We start from the raw sequence: 18724 nt of genomic DNA on the forward strand, positions 1-18724 counted from the left end.
CTATATAAGATTACTCCGATTAGAATCTTAATTCATATTTCTTTTGCAGCGATATGCAGAGGAAAAGGAAAACTAAGTAAAACCTCAGGCCGAGATGCTAAGACATGGGGCTGTTGGTGTAGAGACTTCAGTTGATTCTTAATTTATATTAAGAAATCTTGAGGAACATTATAGTGTGGCAACCATTAGTCTTGGCCTCCCACCCCACAGGGCACCCCCTGTTATCTTAAGATAATGGTGAAATTCCTAGAAATTATAATGTACTTTAATATTTTTAATATTGTTAATGCCTTATAGCACTTGAAAAGACTCAGGGGTTGATGTTACAAAGTGAAACAAAACTTGCCAGGATTTCGCAACACCCAAGATTCAAAGGTACACCTGTCCACCCCCGATGCCATCGTCTACAAATGGAGACTTTAAGGTTGAGGATGCCCATGGAGAGACCTTTTCAATAAACTAAGAAAGGAAAGTTAGTGAAGAGATTTTTCTCAGTAAATGTTGATTGCCATTTTCCAAATAAGGAAAAAAGGCTTTAAAATGTGAATTCCTTCCAGTGGTGTCCAGGTAGAAGGGGAGAAACTAGGAGGGCACACAGGCTCTCTAGCCCCAAACACCATGCTTGTTCCAGTACATCATCCTCCCCAACAGAAAATGGCTTCTGTTGTTTATAACTCTAGAAGGATACACAGGGTGAAAATAGAGATGCTTGTTTTTTTTGAAAATAGATGCTCTATTTTTTGAAAATAGAGATGTAATTGTTGCCTCTGCCTTCCTGCCAATTGTTGTATTTCTGATTGGTCTCTGTCCCCACCCACATTGAGACTTTCTTTTCACTGTCTGGAAACTGTCACAACTTGAGTGATGAGTCAATGACATAGTATACTCTTTGATTTTCTGATTCAAGATAGAGTTGTAGTTTTAATATCAATTCTCTGGGCAGGCTGTATGAAGGATGTTTACAGTTCATAGGAGGTTTCATTTTATTGGAAGATATCTCATTTACTTGAAGATCTTTGGTGTTCTGAATTTCCTATAAGTGAAGAAGCTGTTCTACCTAGTATTCAGAGAAAATGAGCAAGTTTATGTTTGCAACAATGTACTATATAAACTCAAATTTATCCTCTATTATTTCATACATACATTTAAAAATTCTTATAATAACCAATTGAATATTTTACTATTGAATATGTTACCATTTGAAGAATGCTTTACTATTGAATATTTTACCATTTCAAGAATGTTATAGCTTGATAAATTGCAATGCACATTCAAAGATACCCTGTAGTAGCATTTGCAGTTGGCTAGCTGAAATTAATTTAATCCCAATGTATCTGTTCACTCAGTTACCTTCTATTTCAATTCATAATTTCCTTTATGCCAGAGTATTCCAAATTTCAATGAAGCAACTAAGGTAGCTACAAAAACCTATTAATGATGTTGACCATGATGTAGCAGACTAAGATTTAATGTAGTTTTAATGTAGTTACATTTAACTAAACCAGAAGTGAAATAGATGAACACAGAAAAACCATTTAAGTTTCATTCAGTTCAGCACATTCCTACTATGTGTCACAAATGGTGTTCTGTACCTGTGAGGAGCTTGCAAGGTAATGAAAGAGCAGGCAGATACCTAAGTAAATGAGTTCTACTTAATATGGCAGGTTCCACGATGAGGATGCCAAGATGTTATGAAGATCCTAGTAGGAGGCTTCAGTCTGATCAGGAAACATAGGCAGGCTTCCTAGGATCTGACTGCTCCTTTCCATGTCTGCTCCTGTAACTGTGATTCACGTTACCATCACTGCTTACCTGGCTGGGTCTCTGCAATTGTTACCTGACTGCTCTGCTTGCTTCCACTCTGGCCCCCATACACAGGCCAACACTAGTTTGTTTGCACTTTGTGTTTGTGTTTGTGTGTGTTTAATATAACTCATTATCTTGTAACACCCCAATTAAAGCCCAGTTAAATAAATAAATAAAAACACTAATTAAACACCAGTGGTTTCCCATAAATTTAAGAGTAAAATCCAGACTCCCTTCTGTGGCAAATATGGTCATGATAGATCTGGCTTCTGCGTTCTCTTCATACCATTCTCCCCACAGTCCCTGTCCCCAGTCATCCTGACCTTACCTGTGTGCCTCACTCACAGCGGGCTTGTTCTTCTGCCTACAGGCTTTTCACTCACCATTTTTTCTGTTGGGGATATTCTTCCTGAGTGTTCACTTGGCCTATGCCAATCTCAATTCAAGCTTTACCTTCTAGAAATGTATTCACTGGTCAGTTTCTCTCCTCCCCAGTCTCTTCCCTTAGCCTCTTACCTTCTTTTATTATTATCTGAATTTATTTGCTATTTTTTGTTTGTTTATCTTCTGCTTCCCTACTCCAGAATGTTGGTTCCATGACAGTCAAAATGTTGTCTGCCTCGTTCTCTACTTCATCCCAAGCCCCTGGCACATAGCAACTGCTTAATACATATTTGTTGAATGAATGACTAAATGAAAGTTGTCTGAGCTTAGTTGGGATGGATGAGAAAGACTTAGCCAGTCTAAGGAGCAGTGGAAAGGTAAGAGAATAGCATGAACAAAAACACAGAAGTACAAATTAATATGAGATGTGCAGGGAAACTATATGCAGCTCACTGTTGCTAGACGATAAAGTGACAATAGAGAGTGGTGGTAGATGTGGCTGGTGATTAAGTCTGGAATTAGCTCACAGAGGCCATTGTGTGCCATGACCTTGGACTTTATGGTTTATAGAGAGGGAAACTGTCAGATTTTGATTTAGATCAGTTTTTCTCAAACATTTTTAATCAAGAACCATAAGAAACATATTTTACAGTATCTATAAACTGAGACCCATCCCCAGATTTTAGAGACCATCACATTTGTTAGTTCATGGCCTCCTTCCTCCATCTTCAAAGTCAGCCGCAGTGTGTTCAGTGTTTCTCACATCTCAGCTCTCTGAACAACCCTTCTGCCAACTTCGTCCACTGTTAAGGGCTGTGAGTAGATTGGGCCCACTTGGATAATCCAGGATAATCTCCCCATCTCAAGGTCCTTAACTTTAATCACATTTCCAAAGTCCCTTTGTCGTGTAATATAATATATTCACAGATTCTGGGGATTAGGGCATGGACATCTTTGGTTGGCCATTATTCAGCCTACCACTCGGGTATTTATAGGGAGTTTTCTGTAGTTCTTGTTCTTTTCCCCCTTCTTCTCTCCCTCCATCATTCCTTTTCTCAATAAACATTTATTGAGTATTTTTTCCCAATGCTAAGTGCTGGCATAAGGAGTGAACAAGACAGTCAGTGTTACTGCTCTCATGGTGGCTTAAATTCTAGAACAAAAGCAGATGACAAGTCAAAAAGGTAGTTACAGATTTTACTTTGAAGGCAATAAATAAGGTGATGAGTAGAAAGTAGCTGGGCAAGACTGCTTTGGCCAGGTGGTCAGGGAGGAGCTATCTGAGGAAGTGACACGTGATCTGAGATCTGAAGATCTTAGTAAGTCAGTCACTAAGAACCAGGGGAAGAGTTAGATTCTAGCAGAGGAAATGGAGAGTTCAGAGTCAGCATGGGGGCAGCAAAAGGCATGTCTTGCACAAGGAGCAGTCTGAAAGCCAATGTAACTGGAGCAGAGTGAGTAAAGCAAAAAGTACAGCAAATGGTGGTGACAAGATGGGAGACATGAGGCCATGGCAGTGGATGAGAATTCAAGTATGGTGAGGATTTTGGTTTTTTTCTAATAATGGACTTGTTGAAGGGTTTTAAATGGTGGTATGAAGCAGGTAGCATGAGCTGACTTATATTTTTACAAGGTAGTCAGGTACATGAAAATGACTTAGAAAAGGGTGAGGATGGATTGGAGACACACATTAAGGGGCTACTGTACTTATCTATGGAAAGAAGGACAGTGGTTTGGACTAGGGTGAGGACAGTAGAAATGAAGAGAAGTGGATTGATCTGTAATATATTTTGGAGGTAAAATTGACTTAGCAATGGCTTGTAGAAGATGAGAAAAAGGGTGAAATCAAGGATGACTTCTAGGTTTTTGAGTAACCTGGGGGACAAAAATGTTTTTCACCAAGATCTAAAAGACTGGGGAAAGGACCAGTTTAGAGAAAGAAGACCAAGGATTCCAACTGAACATGTTAATATTAAGCAGTCTATTAAACATGCGAGAGGTGATGGCAAGGATACAGACATAAGAGACTGACGCTCAGAGAGATGTTGGAGTGAATATGTGTATCTGAGAGTTATTCATACAGATGGTATCTAGAGCCAGATGACCAGAAGAGATCCCCAGGAGAAAGTAGAAATAGATAAAAAAATAATGTCTTCAGGGTGCTGAAGTTTCCAAGAGGTAAAAGTCAGGAGGAGGAAGAGTCAAAGACTATAAAAATATGTGAATATAATTTGGAGCTTGCCTAAATGATGAAGGCTAGAGGAATCAAAGGAGCACGTGGGCACTATCTTATAAGTCCATTAGAGCAGGACTGTTGTCTTTCAAGCACTTAACATCATGCTTGGCACCTGAAAAGTAGCCACTGTTATTGAATGAATAAGTGATGCTTTCTGAGGCCATCCAATCCTTTCTGGCACATTTCTGGATATGGGAATAAGAGGTGAACATTAGCTTTCACTGGTTCCCAGTGTCCTGACATCACAGAACGTCCCAGCTTACTTTATGAATTTTTGGCCCACCTTTAGTAGAATTTAGAGAATTTGCTAATGACGAGTACAGCCATTACTTAGGTTAAATTTGGCAATAACCAGAAAGCAGTAGCTTGCTTTTTCTAAACCATTCAAGATAAAAATGCTTAGTAAAATCAATAAGTAATAAATAAATAAGCAAAAAAAAAAAAACAAGTAAAATTGAACTTCTATAGAAACCCAAACAACCCCTTTAGAACCCTTGGAATTCCTTTCTCATTGCCAAAGAAATCCATGTTTTACTAAGTTCCTGGGAGGGAGGTGGGGGTTATAAGCCACTTTTTACACTCCTGTTACTTCCAGAAGCACATGCCTAGATCAGAAATTCTCATTAGTCTGGGATTTAACACTACTGCTTTTGATTATGAAGGTGCAACCTTGTTTTCAAGAAAAAAAAATTATGTGGGACTGAGGCTTAGAAGTTTGAGTAACTTGCCCCAAATCTAAAGATATCTAAACCCAGTTCTGAAAGACTGCAGAGGCCATGTCTTCACCCTTTGCTGATCTCAAGAAACTTAAGTGACATGGGCATTATAGGTAGCTAAGAATTTCACTTTACTAGTTTTAAAGGTATATTTCATTTTTAAAAATATAACAAATAAAATCTTAACAATATGGAGAAATTAAAGAGCCTCTTTAAGTCCTTCTGAATGATGTTAGTTCTGCTATTTTCTGAAATTTTTAACATGAATGAATTTGTCTTCTTTTACAAGGAAAAATACAGAGGTGTATTCCCAAGCTGACTGACTGTTCATGGCACACGCAGTTAGAGAGTGCTCATTTGCACTTATTCTTCTTATCATGTTCCTGTTGGTTGAAGCAAAAATAGGTAAGACATTTCTGTAATCTAATCTGTGGAAGGATTTGTGGTTTAAATTCTCAGTTACAGATGAAATACGCATTTGTGTTAAATCTTCTGGTAGTTGGTGTGTTGTATTCAATCTTCCATCATGTAAGTGGGTAAGTCTAGTTCTGTGTCTGTAGCTAACATGTATTTTGTTTAATTTATACCAATGACTAGTGTAAGAGACATATCATTTCCTCTTACGAAAATGGCTAGTAACCAAGCTAGGCATTATGAATGAATGTTTTACTAAAATTATAGTTCATTATAACAGAGGGTATTTGGTGAATTCAGCTATACTAAAAAAAGAATGGTTGGCATTTTTTTAGCTTTTTTTACTGGGAGTTTGTTTTTTACTTTACAGCTCATTAGGATCAATGAATACCAAAAAAGTAGAAAGTAAACACAAAAATAGGAGAGAGATATTTAGCTTTAGTTCTGAAAATAAAAATGAGAACTTTTTATTTAAAATGAAATTTCAATATTTCCTTTACCCGATTTAAAGAACTTCTTTACCAATTCCTGTTTATGGTAGTTGATCAAAAAAATCTTCAAATTACCAATAAAAAGACTTTCAGTGGAGGTTTTCTATCATACCTGACAATTCAGGATGAATCTGTAATGTTGAGGTTCTTTCATCAGCAGTTACTGAATACCACGAAAAGCTGTTCATTTCTGAAAGTTGTATTTATCTATACAAAAAACTTCTAGAGAGTAAGAATGACCTCTTTTATGTAAGTTTAATGTGGTATCTGGCAAATAGTAAATAATATGAAGAACTCTTTTGAAAAGGATACATTCATATAATTTAATATTAGCTATAATAGTAAAGGTTCATCTAGCACAAGGTCTTACATCTTTTTTTAATTGAGGTATATACAATAAAATATACAAATTTTAGTGTACAGTGCAATGAATTCTGACATTTGTGTACACTCATGTAACCATCACCCAGATTAAGATATTGAACATTCTCACTATCTTTAATTTTTTCTGCCTTTACTTATTTCACCCATCCCTTCCAATTCCCTACCCTATGGCAACCACCAGTTTTTCTCTATGATTCTCTTTCTTTTTACTTTGTTTATTTGTTTTATTTTTCAGATTCCACATACAAGTGAAGTGATGTGGTATTTGTCTTTCTCTGTCTGAATTATTTCACTTAGCATAATACCCTCCAGATCCATCCATATTGTTGCAAATGGCAAGATTTCATTCTTTTTTATGGCTGAGTAATACTCCATTGTGTATATATATATATATATATATATATATATATATATATATATATATATATATATACCACCACATCTTCTTTATCCATTCTTCTATTAATGGACACTTAAGTTGCTTCATATTTTGGCTATTGTAAATGATGTTACAATAAACATAAGAGTGCATATATCTTTTAGAATTAGTGATTTTGTTTTCTTCAGGTTAATACCCAGAAGTGAAATTAATTACTGGGTGATATGTTAAACTATTTTTGGTTTTTTGAAAAATCTCCATACTGCTTTCTGTAGTGGCTGGACCAATTCATATTCCCACAAGCAGTGTATGAAAGTTCTCTTTTTTCCACATCCTCACCAATATTTCTTATGTCTTGTCTTGTTGATGGTAGCCACTCTGACTGTTGTGAAGTGATATCTCATAATGGTTTTGATTTTCATTTCCCTGATGATTAGTGAAGTGATATCTCATAATGGTTTTGATTTTCATTTCTCTGATGATTAGTGATGTTGAGGATCTTTTCATGTGACTGTTAGTCATCTGTATGTCTTCTTGGAAAATTGTCTATTCAGGTCTTCTGCGCATTTTTTAATCAGATTATTATTATTATTATTATTATTATTTTGGTGTTGAGTTGTATAAGTTCTTTATGTATTGGTTATGTCATTTTTAAATATAGTCTCCCATTCAGTATGTTGCCTTTTCATTTTGTTGATGGTTTCCTTTGCTGTGCAGAAGCTTTTTAGTTTGATGTAGTCCCACTTGTTTATTTTTGTACCTAGCCCGGGGCCTTACATCTTGAAGGAATACCCAAATATAGCATAGTAAGACCTAATTTCCATCCTTGAAGCCAATCACAAACACACCAGACCCCCTGCATATTCTCCTTTGTTTACAAAACAATGTTTTAGATTACACGTACTTTATACCACTAATATAGCAAGAGAGGGAATTATTCTTAAATCTTCCCTTTAAAGTTTGTAATAGCCTCTTTTTTTCTTTTTGGTGTATTAAGTAAACCTTATAAATAATAATTGCGGATGAAAACCAGTGTGATTTATTCTGAGAAGTACTTTTAGTAGTCTGGTGAATAATTTGCATATAAGAGAGATTGGTTTTTCCTGGAACTATGTTCCTTAATGTTCCTCCAACCCTATTTTCTCACCACTTCTTATTTATAGTTCTGTTCATAGTATTACTGTTTTGAGAAGGATGCATACTTTAATTCAAAAGCAGTTAGACTTTAATATGTTTGCCTTCTGTTCTCACTGTGCATCGCTAGTACAGCCAGAACAATGTAGGTTATTTATATTTCCATGATTTCATGGGATTAATTTTGCCCTGCCTTGGGGAATTACACAAACCCTTCATTTTTAACTGGATTTCTTATGTGTGGTTTTTGTCTTATTGCAGATGTGTGCAAGAGAGGAGATGTAACTGTGAAGCCTTCCCATGTAATTTCACTTGGATCAACTGTGAATATTTCATGCTCTTTGAAGCCCAAACAAGGCTGTTCACAATATTCTAGTTTTAACAGGTTAATCCTCTACAAGTTTGACAGAAGAATCAATTTTCTACATGGTCACTTCCTCAGTTCTCAAATCACAGGACTTCCCCTGGGTACAACTCTGTTTGTCTGCAAATTGGCCTGTAGCAGTAGTGACGAGATTCGAGTATGTGGGGCTGAGATCTCAGTTGGTGGTGAGCATTTCATTATGAATTGTTAAAACTGGTGATCTTTTGGTATATGTCATGTGTTAAGCAGAAATCCAAATATAGGACAGTGTTATTTCTTCTTCCACCCATGGATATATTTATCTTGATAGCAACACGAGCACCTCAGTGTGAGAAATCCAGAAATCAATAGAATTGGGGTCTTATTTGGTGATCTCTCTGTCCCTCACTCTTCCTCTCATTTTTTTTCTGCCTTGCTCCTTCTCCCTCTCCCTCTGTCCTCTTTTTGGCCCGTAAGACCACTTACTTGTCTGGATTCAAATGGCAAGAAAATGGATCTCTGCAGCTGAGTCTTCATGTCTTCTTGAATACAAGAATTGTTCAAAGGTACTAAAAAGAAGAAAGAGATGTCTCTTTCAAACTTATGCAGCCAGCTGAGTACCCAAGGCTGAGTGCTTCTTCCCTAACATAGTGCACAAAAAATAATTCTCCCATCCACATTCTCTTCTGACCACTGGTTTTACTTAGCAGAGGTTAAAAGAGAACTATAATCATACTTATTATCTTTTTCTGGGCTTTCTAGAAAGCAATTGAGGTAAAACTGACATGCTAACACTTCATATGTGGAGGGGAGTTGTATAGTGCCAGGGAAGAAAGAGTGAGGGAGTGGGCCAGCAAAGGAGCAAAGCAGACACAAGGTGGTCAAGTTACTGAGCTGGCCACAGCATCAACAGAAAATACATCTGGTTGCTTGGTCACAAGAGGCATCCCCAAAAACACCATATGGAAATACAGTGAAAGGGGGAAAAAAGAAGAATTTAACTGTCTGCCATTGGTCAAAGTCTACTCACAGAGCATCAGCTTCCCCACACTGCTGGCTGGCACTGCTGGTCCCTCCAGGCAGGGGCTAGGGGTAGGTATTAAGACCTCAGAGTTGGAATCTGCAGCATGGGCCACAGTGCACAGGTGAGCCAGCAGCACACCTGACTGCAGCTTGCAGCCTGCCGCCTTTGCCTTAAAGGCCCAGCCAGGCAAGCCAGTGAGCATGCATGGGCCCTGAGTGACCCCAAGGCACTCTTTGCTTCCATGATTTCAGGGAAGCTCTGGAGTGGCAGGCAAGAGACATCGGGGAGAGTAGGAGAAATTGCTACAGCAAGTTGGCTGACCAGGATGCAAGGACAGTTATATAGAGCTCAGCGGGACTCTTCAAGAAAGAGGGAAACCTCTTCCTCTGACCTGTAAGGATATGGTTGGTGCCAGACTGTCTCCCTGCTGGGCCACTAGAAGCATTAAGCAGAACACCAAGCAAATGGGCAAGCAAACCACTGTGGGGTAAAGAGACATAAACTAGTTCCAGGGCTCCTTTTCCAGCTCAGTCCCTCCTGTTCATACCATTTAAAGGCTATGTACTGTCAGCTCTGACAGCTGCTGGTGTCATAAAAGGAACATGGGCTTTGAAGCCCAGCCCCGCCACTATCCATGTACCCTCAGGCAATTTCAATTCTCTGAGCCTCAGTTTCCTCATCTGTCTTATGAAGATATTACCAACATAAGATGCTTGTAGCGAGTAGATGACGCTTTGTATTCAAAGGCTCAATCTGATCCCAGGCACAGAGGAGGCAGACAGTGCCAGGGTTGCAGTTCCTTCTGGTTTCACTCTTTCTTCATGTGTGCAGCATGTTGGGTAGCTGAGCATGTTTCCCTTAAAAGAAAGTACAAGCACTGATTATAGACAAGATGAAAATTTTTCCAAAGAACAACATTGGTCCTCACCTTCCTTGTCCTCAGAACACCTAAATATTTCACCCAGATTTTCCATCTTACCAGCCCAATATTACATATTTGTATAAGGCATTACCAGCACTTTGATGTCAGTTCCAGATGTCCACAGTGCTGCCTACATTTCTACCAATAGCCCTGGAAGTGAATATTCCTGCACATGTCCTTAGCCATTCCATTCCATTTCCTGTCGTTGCTTGGAAACATCAGAGTGCTTCATCCCCTTTTTATTTTGTGACTTTTCTATCCAGAGAATGCAAATGCATTTGTGACAGTTTGCAGCACCAGAAGATCTAGGGAGATGGTGAAGCATATCGGTCATGGTGCAGCTTGGATGGTGCTACTAGAATGTTGTTTGTGTTCAACTAGTAACCACACCATCGAATGGCTGCTCTGTGAGCAAGTTTAGCACCTTTGAGGTGAAGGACTGACTGGAAGCAATACCTTTTTCTGAGTATGGCTAGTCATTCCAAGAAAAGACACAGTGAATTTTGGATTTTCCCAGTGTAGTAAGCCTAATTTTGCCTTGTGAGGGAGTAAGAAGCCCATTTTCTTTTTTGTGGTAAGTGGTAGTGCATAGTGCCATTGCATATCCTGAGAGGACCTGTCATAAAGTTGGCTAGTTTTTCAGAACTTGGAATGAGTAAATAGCCTTTAAGCCTTTTATTTCCATCCCCTTCCTGGGCTTGGGCCTCTCGGCTGCCAAGAGCTCATCCAGGTTGTATGGTAACTAGGCAATTGGTGCTTTAGCTTAACCTCATAGGATTGATTCACAAACCACTTAGAAAATCAAGGCAATAAATGAAAGACAATTAATTCTTGCTTGGTTGTTTTCAGTATATGCTTAGCTGTTGTTATTTCTGAAAGCTGTTTTTCTAAGACTTTTTATTTCTCATAATAAGTAGGGCTTTTAAAAACAATAACAATCATAATGTTTGTGACAACTTCTTATATTGTATATATTTTGATTTTTAAACGCTTTGATTTCTGTCCTTTCCTTGGCATCACCTATTATACTTTTGTATTGAGGAGAATTAGGTCTGGTTTCCCCTGGAACAGTCTCTGTCAAAACCAAGTCCTGGGCTGAGCAGACACCTTGATTTCATGGTCCAAGGAACTCAGATTGAGACAGTTGACTTGATTTGTAGGTAAAAGCTGTGGTCTTTAAAATGAGAGTCTCTGCAAAGTTCTAGGAGTAATGGTGAGAGAGAACTAACTTTATCATTACATGAAAGTGCAGGCACTTTAAGCCCCATTTGGTTGTCAACAGCCCCCTTGAAAGGTTAAGCTAAAGATGGTGTTTTGAATGTGTTTACTTTCCTTCCCCCTGATATAAAGCCAAGATGTAGTCAAGAAAGTTTTTTAAAGGGACAAACCCTGAAGGACAGAAAGAATGGGAGAATGGGGGGGAGACATAGCAACAAACTTTTGCACGCTGGAAAGCAGATGGACCAGTCACAACTGGCGTAGCCTAGAGTCAGCAATGAGAAAAGTGAAGATGTGGCCTGACTGAATGCAGAAGCTTCCATCCCAGAAAGACTCTGAAGTTGGTAGTACCATATACTTCTGGATGTGAGGGTAGAAGTGGGGCTAAATATGGGAAATTTGATTGAAAATCTGTTTCAAAACAGATACTCAGATTCCCTTTCCCAATTACATGTAGCGAGAGAGTTGGTCCACTACTCTGGCATAGGACTGGAGGCTTTGTATCAGAGGGTCACTGAACTAGTTTCAACCACTTCAGTTGAGATTGTTCATAACATACTGAAAAACAGGCCGGTTAAAGGAACATTTGCAAACAGCATCCTTCTGCCCTGTACCATTCTCTAGGCAGATTAGAAAATCTTTTTTGCTGGGAAATCTGACAAGGCTAAGAGGAAATACCTAAAATTACTGACAATAGAGGTTCCCAAGAAAACCTAGCCAGATCACCCTGGAGTGAAACTCAGGGTCAGCAAATACCCCTCCACTGACATACACACAGTGCTCCAATCTATAATCTAGTGTTTCACTCCTGTATGTGAGTAAAAATACAAGATCTGAGGAAAACATCTAATCTGAGAGACAGAATCAAAACAAACATAGGTAACAAAGCAAATAAGCAAAGTGGGAGAAATAGTGTAGGTTCTTGGAGAAGAAATGCTAAAAATCAAAAACCATGCTTGATGCCCTTAGAGAATTAAGAGAAAATATTGCATACCAAACAAAACTAGGATGCTAAGAAAAAGGAAATATTCATGAAATAGGAAACATGTCCTCCTGAAATAAGCAGAAATGAAAAACTCAGTAGGAGGATAGATATGTAAACTGAGGAAGTTTTCCCATCATAGAAGAATGAAAAACCAGGAGTTTAAAAATACAGGTAATAAAATTCAAAACTGGAAGAAGCTCCAACCTATGAAAAATAGGAATTTTTAGAAAGAAAGAAAAAAAAAACAGGAGGGAATCACCAGAGAAATAATTCAAGAATGTTTCTTAAACTAAAGGACAAAAGTTCCCAGAATGTTCAAACTCTTTGAGAATCCAAACGAATCAAAGAAAATAGACCATCATTAAGCATATCTTTGTGAAAATTCAGAATAGTGGGGACAAAGAGAAGATTCTGCAATCTTTTGAAGAGAAGGAACATCACCTACATGTGGATCTCAGTATCAGAGTAGAATGAAATGAATGAGTAGCAGTGTTTTCTCTTACCTCCATTAAAGCTGAGAGGCTAACTTTGGGTTTGTCTTTGACTATAAGATGGCTTAATTTACAAATGCACATCTTATAATAGAAGGAGCCATGCCTGCCTTGTATTTCCTTTGTATTTCCATAGTTAGCACTGTGCCTAACCCATGGAAGGTACTCAGTATCTATGTACATAAATAATTCCTGTACAGATGTTCATAAGGCACTCCAAGTGATGCTGCAAATTATATTTAGGCATACCTCCCAAAAGGACATGACTGGGGCCAATGAGTATAAGTGTCGTGGGAGCAGTATCAGGTTGATGAAGAAAAAGAGCCCCTAATTTTTAAAGATTCTAATATTCAAATGGGCTTCACTCTAAAAACAGTAAACTCATTTTTACCAGGGAGAATGATAAAACATGGTGGTAAAAGGCTTGGACTCAAGTCAGCCACACCTGGACTGGAGCCCTGATTCTTCCATTTCACAGTTTTATAATATTGTGCAAAATACTTAACCTTTAAGTTTTAGTTTCCTCTTTGATAAAAGGAGGATAATAATAATGTGTGCTTGGTGTAGCTGTTATGATGTCTAATTGAGAAAAACCATATATAAAACACTGAACATAGAAGTTGGCATATAGTAAGTGTTTGAACTATTTTCACTGTTGTTATTATCATCACTGGAAGAAGTTCTTGCTTCAGAGGCAAATTTGACCTTGGTGGACATTAAATAGCTCCTGGCTCATCTGGCTTTGGGAGACATAGCAGTATTGTTGTCTTGTTGGCAGATAATAACAATGTGACTGAAATATCACCTGTGCTATTTAAAATGTGAGGTTTTGCTCTTTCTTTTTAAAGTTGTTCCAGAACAGCCTCAAAACTTATCTTGTATACAGAAGGGAGAACGTGGGACCATGACCTGCACCTGGGACAGAGGACGAGACACCCACCTATATACTGCATATACTTTACAGTGAGTGAGGGGCTATTTTTGAGGCTGTTTTGTAGGTATTCTCTTAGGTAGTATTTAGAAATATCTAACAGTTCTATTTTTACCAAAGAAAATGAGCAATAGACACATTCTGGATAATTGGATACTTTAACAAAAAAATTCTAGAGTTCATCAGTTCAAACTGGTTCATTGATCTAGAGTGTGATAACAGATGTCCTGGGTCTGAGATCTAACTCAAGAGTTCTCTTCAGGGCATCCGAGGTGTGCATTATGAACATTTTCCCCTTGTCTAGTATAGTTAAACTGGCTGCATTATATCCCTTCCCTCTTTTGCAGTTGAAGACTCTTTGAGTCATAAGATATAAATAGACTCTTCGTTGTTGTAAGAGAGGGGAAATATGGTCCTATTTATGACCATAGAATAGAGCTACTCCTATAGTGCATCCCCTAGTAATAAGACTGATCTTTAGAAAAGTGTAGAATTTTAAATATTTGAACATTTGTGCTTTTGTACTAAAAGGATAAAGTAGCATATAAAGTATCTTGCTAAACACAACTGTCTTTTATTTACAGGTTAAATGGACCAAACAATTTAACTTGGCAGAAGCAATGTAATGATCGTTACTGTGACCATTTGGACCTTGGAATCAACATAACCCCTGAATCACCTGAATCCAGTTACACAGCCGAGGTTACTGCTACCAATAGTCTTGGAAGTGCTTCTTCATTTCCATCTACATTCACATTTTTGGACATAGGTACATTTTATTTCACTTTTGTAGGTGTCATTCATAGGCACATGAACATTATTTTTAAATCACTCAAATGTTCGGTATGTGATTGTTGTAAAAGGAACAGCAGTTGGTGGAAAGTGGCAATAGACATAGCAAAGAATACATGTTACTTTGATGCAAATAAAAGGGCGCATGATCCTTGAGCTCTTATAGAGACGGTTGAGCAAATGGGAAATTCAACATTATTCTTTTTAAGAAATAAGAGCCCCTGACTTCAGTCTCATGAAGGCACCAGCTGCCAGTGACACCATCTGACTGAGGATAGGGTCCTGTGAGGTTATTTAGGAAGCTCAGTGTAAGCACTTTTGGCAGAGGTAGGGGGTCCTTTTACCCCCATGGCTATTTTCTACAGTTTTATTTTTCTACATATTTTAATTTTCTACAGTTTATTTCTAGCAAAGGACTTATTTCATCTTGTTATGCTCCCTCCTTCCCGATTACCACTTTTTAGTAATTTTTTAACATATTGGAAAGAGAAATATTAGGGAATGTCTGAAGAGGCTTATATGGCATTGAATATTCCAAAGATAAAGCCCCACACTTTGATTTATTAGGCATCAAAATTTTTTTTATTAAGGTATTATTGATATTCACTCTTCTGAGATAGGCTACATGTGGGTCTGCTGACTAGAGAAGTCAGGTGAGAACTATAAAATACATCAAGATAAAAATGCATCTTGCTCTGAGAGTACACTTCCTTCCACACCTCTCATCATCCTGGTAGCTGGAGTGAGCGAATCCTTGCATATTTCTGAGCAAATATAATTGGCCCAGTTGAATCAGAGGCCAATCTCGGGCATCCCCAAGTTGTAAGCTTCCCAGGTAGGACTGGGCTTCTGGCCTGCCTTAAAATCCAGCTCACGCTATGTGTCTTTCTTCTCCTTTCTCACAGCACCTCTTTGCACACATTCTGCTATTAGTCTGAACATAAGTATTACTTACGTTTCCTCTCCCACTTCTCCCCATTCTAGCTTCCATCTCTTTACATTGACTATTAATCTTCACCCTTCTTTTCCTCTTACCCTTTTCTTCTATTTCTCTGTTCCTATGTCCCTTTCCTCTGACTTTTCCTACCAACATTTCTTCTTCTGAGGGTACCACGACTCACCAACTCTGCCTTCTCAGCCACTGAAACTCTCAGGCTTGGCACATTGGTTTTCTTTAAATCATTGGATTAAATAGAATCAGCACTATCACTAATGTTGGTGGTAGTTTATTTGGTAAAAATGAGGATAGATTAAGGGGAATTATTTTAATGATTTCGAAGTGAATTAAACCTTTTCGTATTTCTAAAAGCCAGGGACTTCTCTCTTGTTTATTTCATCAAATTTGTACATCTTAGAAATTTTTGAGTTTGTTCAACTCTTTATAGCTCATGTCAATACAGAGGGCAATTTCCAATCGTGCAGCCTGAATCACACTTTTTGTTTGTCCTCGTTGCTAGTGAGACCTCTTCCTCCATGGGACATCAGAATCAAATTTGTAAATGCTTCTGTAAGCAGATGTACTCTTCAGTGGAGAGATGAGGGGCTGGTGCAGCTTAATCGACTGAGATACCGGCCCAACAACAGCAGGTCCTGGAATACGGTAATGGTCTTTAGAGTGAAGGGAAAAAAATGGAGGGACTTTCAGTATTACTACACAGAACTCTGTCTTTTCATACCACCAAAATACAGAGTTTAACAATATTTAGCCCAGAAGTACCCACTTGAAATATATCAGGAAGTCATATACACCTTTACTTACTAAAAAATATCTTGAATTTTTATCACTGATTCTGAATGTTTTTGAGCCACAGACTTTTTAAACCACTGTTAATTTTCTACAGTTTATTTCTAGCAAAGGACTTATTTCATCTTGTTATGCTCCCTCCTTCCCCATTACCACTTTTTAGTAATTTTTTAGCATATTGGAAAGAGAAATACTAGGGAATGTCTGAAGAGGCTTATATGGCATTGAATATTCCAAAGATAAAGCCCCACACTTTGATATATTAGGCATCAAAATTTTTTTTATTAAGGTATTATTGATATTCACTCTTAAGAAGTTTTCACATGAAAAAACAATGTGGTTATTACATTTGCCCATATTATCGTGTCCCCCCCATACCCCATTGCAGTCACTGTCCATCAGTGTAGTAAGATGCCATAAAGTCCCTATTTGTCTTCTCTGAGCTACACTGTCTTCCCCTATGACCGACCCTACACACGCCATGTGCACCAATCATGATACCCCACAATCCCCTTCTCCCTCCCCCACCCCTCCCCTTTGGTAACTACTAGTCCCTTTTTGGAGTCTGTGACTCTGCTGCTATTTTGTTCCTTCAGTTTTGCTTTATTGTTACACTCCACAATGAAGGAAATCATTTGGTACTTGTCTTTCTCCCCCTGGCTTATTTCACTGAGCATAATACCTTCTAGCTCCATCCATGTTGTAGGCATCAAATTTTTTATAATTAGAAGTTTAGGATTGTAATTCCTTCCAGCATTTTTATAAAACATAGTGGCTTATAATAATAACAAAGGATCAGTTCCATGTATAACTGACACTCGAGAGAAGTATACTAATGAAATTTTTCTATGTAATTAAAGCTTTCTTTTTGAAGCCAGTTTTCTGTCTGTGTAAAACATTCATCACATTCTAATTATGAGTAAATAAAAAAATAATCCCTAGAGCAGAGATTTCTCCAAGGCCTTTTTTGAAAATTGTTATAGTTTTCATCCTTTATTCATTTTTTATCTGGTTTCAGGATTTCCCCTTGGATTCCATATGGATGGATTCTTAATCTCAGGAGGGGATATTTTTCTGTTTCTGTCTTTAGTGAGAGGCTATTTCAGATTCACGTCATGTGTGTCTAGGAACCCATCATTGATATTTCTTCTCATTGAATGATATATCTGGAAAAATTAAAAAGGATTATATGGTCTAATTTCTCATCTTTATGAGAAAATTATTTAGTTTAGTATTAATAGGCACCTTTAAAATTTTTGTCTGATTCAAGGTTAATGCTACAAATGCCAAAGGAAGACACGATTTGCTGGATCTGAAGCCATTTACAGAATATGAATTTCAGATTTCCTCTAAGCTGCATCTTCTTAAAGGTAGTTGGAGTGATTGGAGTGAACCACTGAGAGCACAAACACCAGAAGAAGGTACGTGTGAAAAAAAGGGGGTGGGGCTGGGTCGAGTGGATAGAAAGACAGGAGGGAAAGAGAAATAATTTCCTTGGAATAGAATCTCTAAAGTACTGATACTGAATCAAGTATGAGTACATTCACTAACAATTTTGACATTAACTTAAGAATGGCAGCTGTGGAGGGAAATATGTTTATGTTGCTAGGAAAATTTTAACATTAGGTAAGTTTACTCCTGTTTGCTACGTGTTGGTTATAAGCTTATGCCTCAGTAAAGTTTGGTTGTAACTCTGCTTATAACTCTTATTTTTATTTAAATCACTATCTCAGTAACTCTTATTCCACAAAGCTATAACCAGTAATTTCTTTGTAGTTAAATCTGGATACATTTTACTTGTGACATTCAATGGAAATTAATATGGCTCTATACACCATAGTAAAACTTGGAAAGAAGGTAGACTCTAGAGATAGAGTATTTTAAAATAAAATTTAGTACCCAGCAATCTTCTCTCCTCCAAATATTATAGCACTGCCCTTCTTCAAGCCTTTAATATTCACTGCTCAGACAAGTGCCCCCAGACTGCCCATAGCTATAAAAAGGGTATCAAATATATCTTTTTAGTCTGATGGACTTTTCTTTTTGATAATTATTAAGAGGTATATAAGCAGCTTCTTATGGTTATGTACTTGTAGATGGTTATGAATTGAACAAAGGAAGCTGACTTATCCACTTTCCTGTGCAATTTTATGGAAGTGTAATCAAATATTGAAGCAAAAATGTTTATGTAGCTTTATGCCAATATTAACAAATCTTTGGAGACTCAAGAAATAGCCATCTGAATATTAGTTTTCAAAAACACTCAGTAAGTGATAGAGTATACAGCTTTTCATAATCTGTGTAAATTTGGCTCAGAGGAATAATTACTG

At 37.6% G+C, this 18724-nt stretch overlaps 1 protein-coding gene across 2 annotated transcripts in view; it reads left to right on the forward strand.

The window, feature by feature from the left end:
* Positions 1–3388: 3388 nt before the first annotated feature.
* The window catches only part of IL12RB2 (interleukin 12 receptor subunit beta 2), a 62402-nt gene continuing 47066 nt past the window's right edge, over positions 3389–18724 (forward strand). Inside the window, exons 1-7 of one of the 2 annotated variants that reach the window (XM_036933141.2) lie at positions 3389–3727; positions 5432–5547; positions 8206–8493; positions 13776–13890; positions 14443–14627; positions 16108–16250; positions 17665–17815. In XM_036933141.2, coding sequence (XP_036789036.2) covers positions 5472–5547; positions 8206–8493; positions 13776–13890; positions 14443–14627; positions 16108–16250; positions 17665–17815 — 958 coding nt within the window. In that variant the 5' untranslated portion in view covers positions 3389–3727; positions 5432–5471. Of the gene's footprint in view, positions 3728–4832; positions 5548–8205; positions 8494–13775; positions 13891–14442; positions 14628–16107; positions 16251–17664; positions 17816–18724 lie in introns of those variants that run through there. The other variant, XM_036933142.2, reaches the window with a different exon arrangement.

This window comes from Manis pentadactyla, chromosome 4 (assembly GCF_030020395.1).
Source record: "Manis pentadactyla isolate mManPen7 chromosome 4, mManPen7.hap1, whole genome shotgun sequence".
NCBI classification, from domain to species: Eukaryota; Metazoa; Chordata; class Mammalia; order Pholidota; family Manidae; genus Manis; species Manis pentadactyla.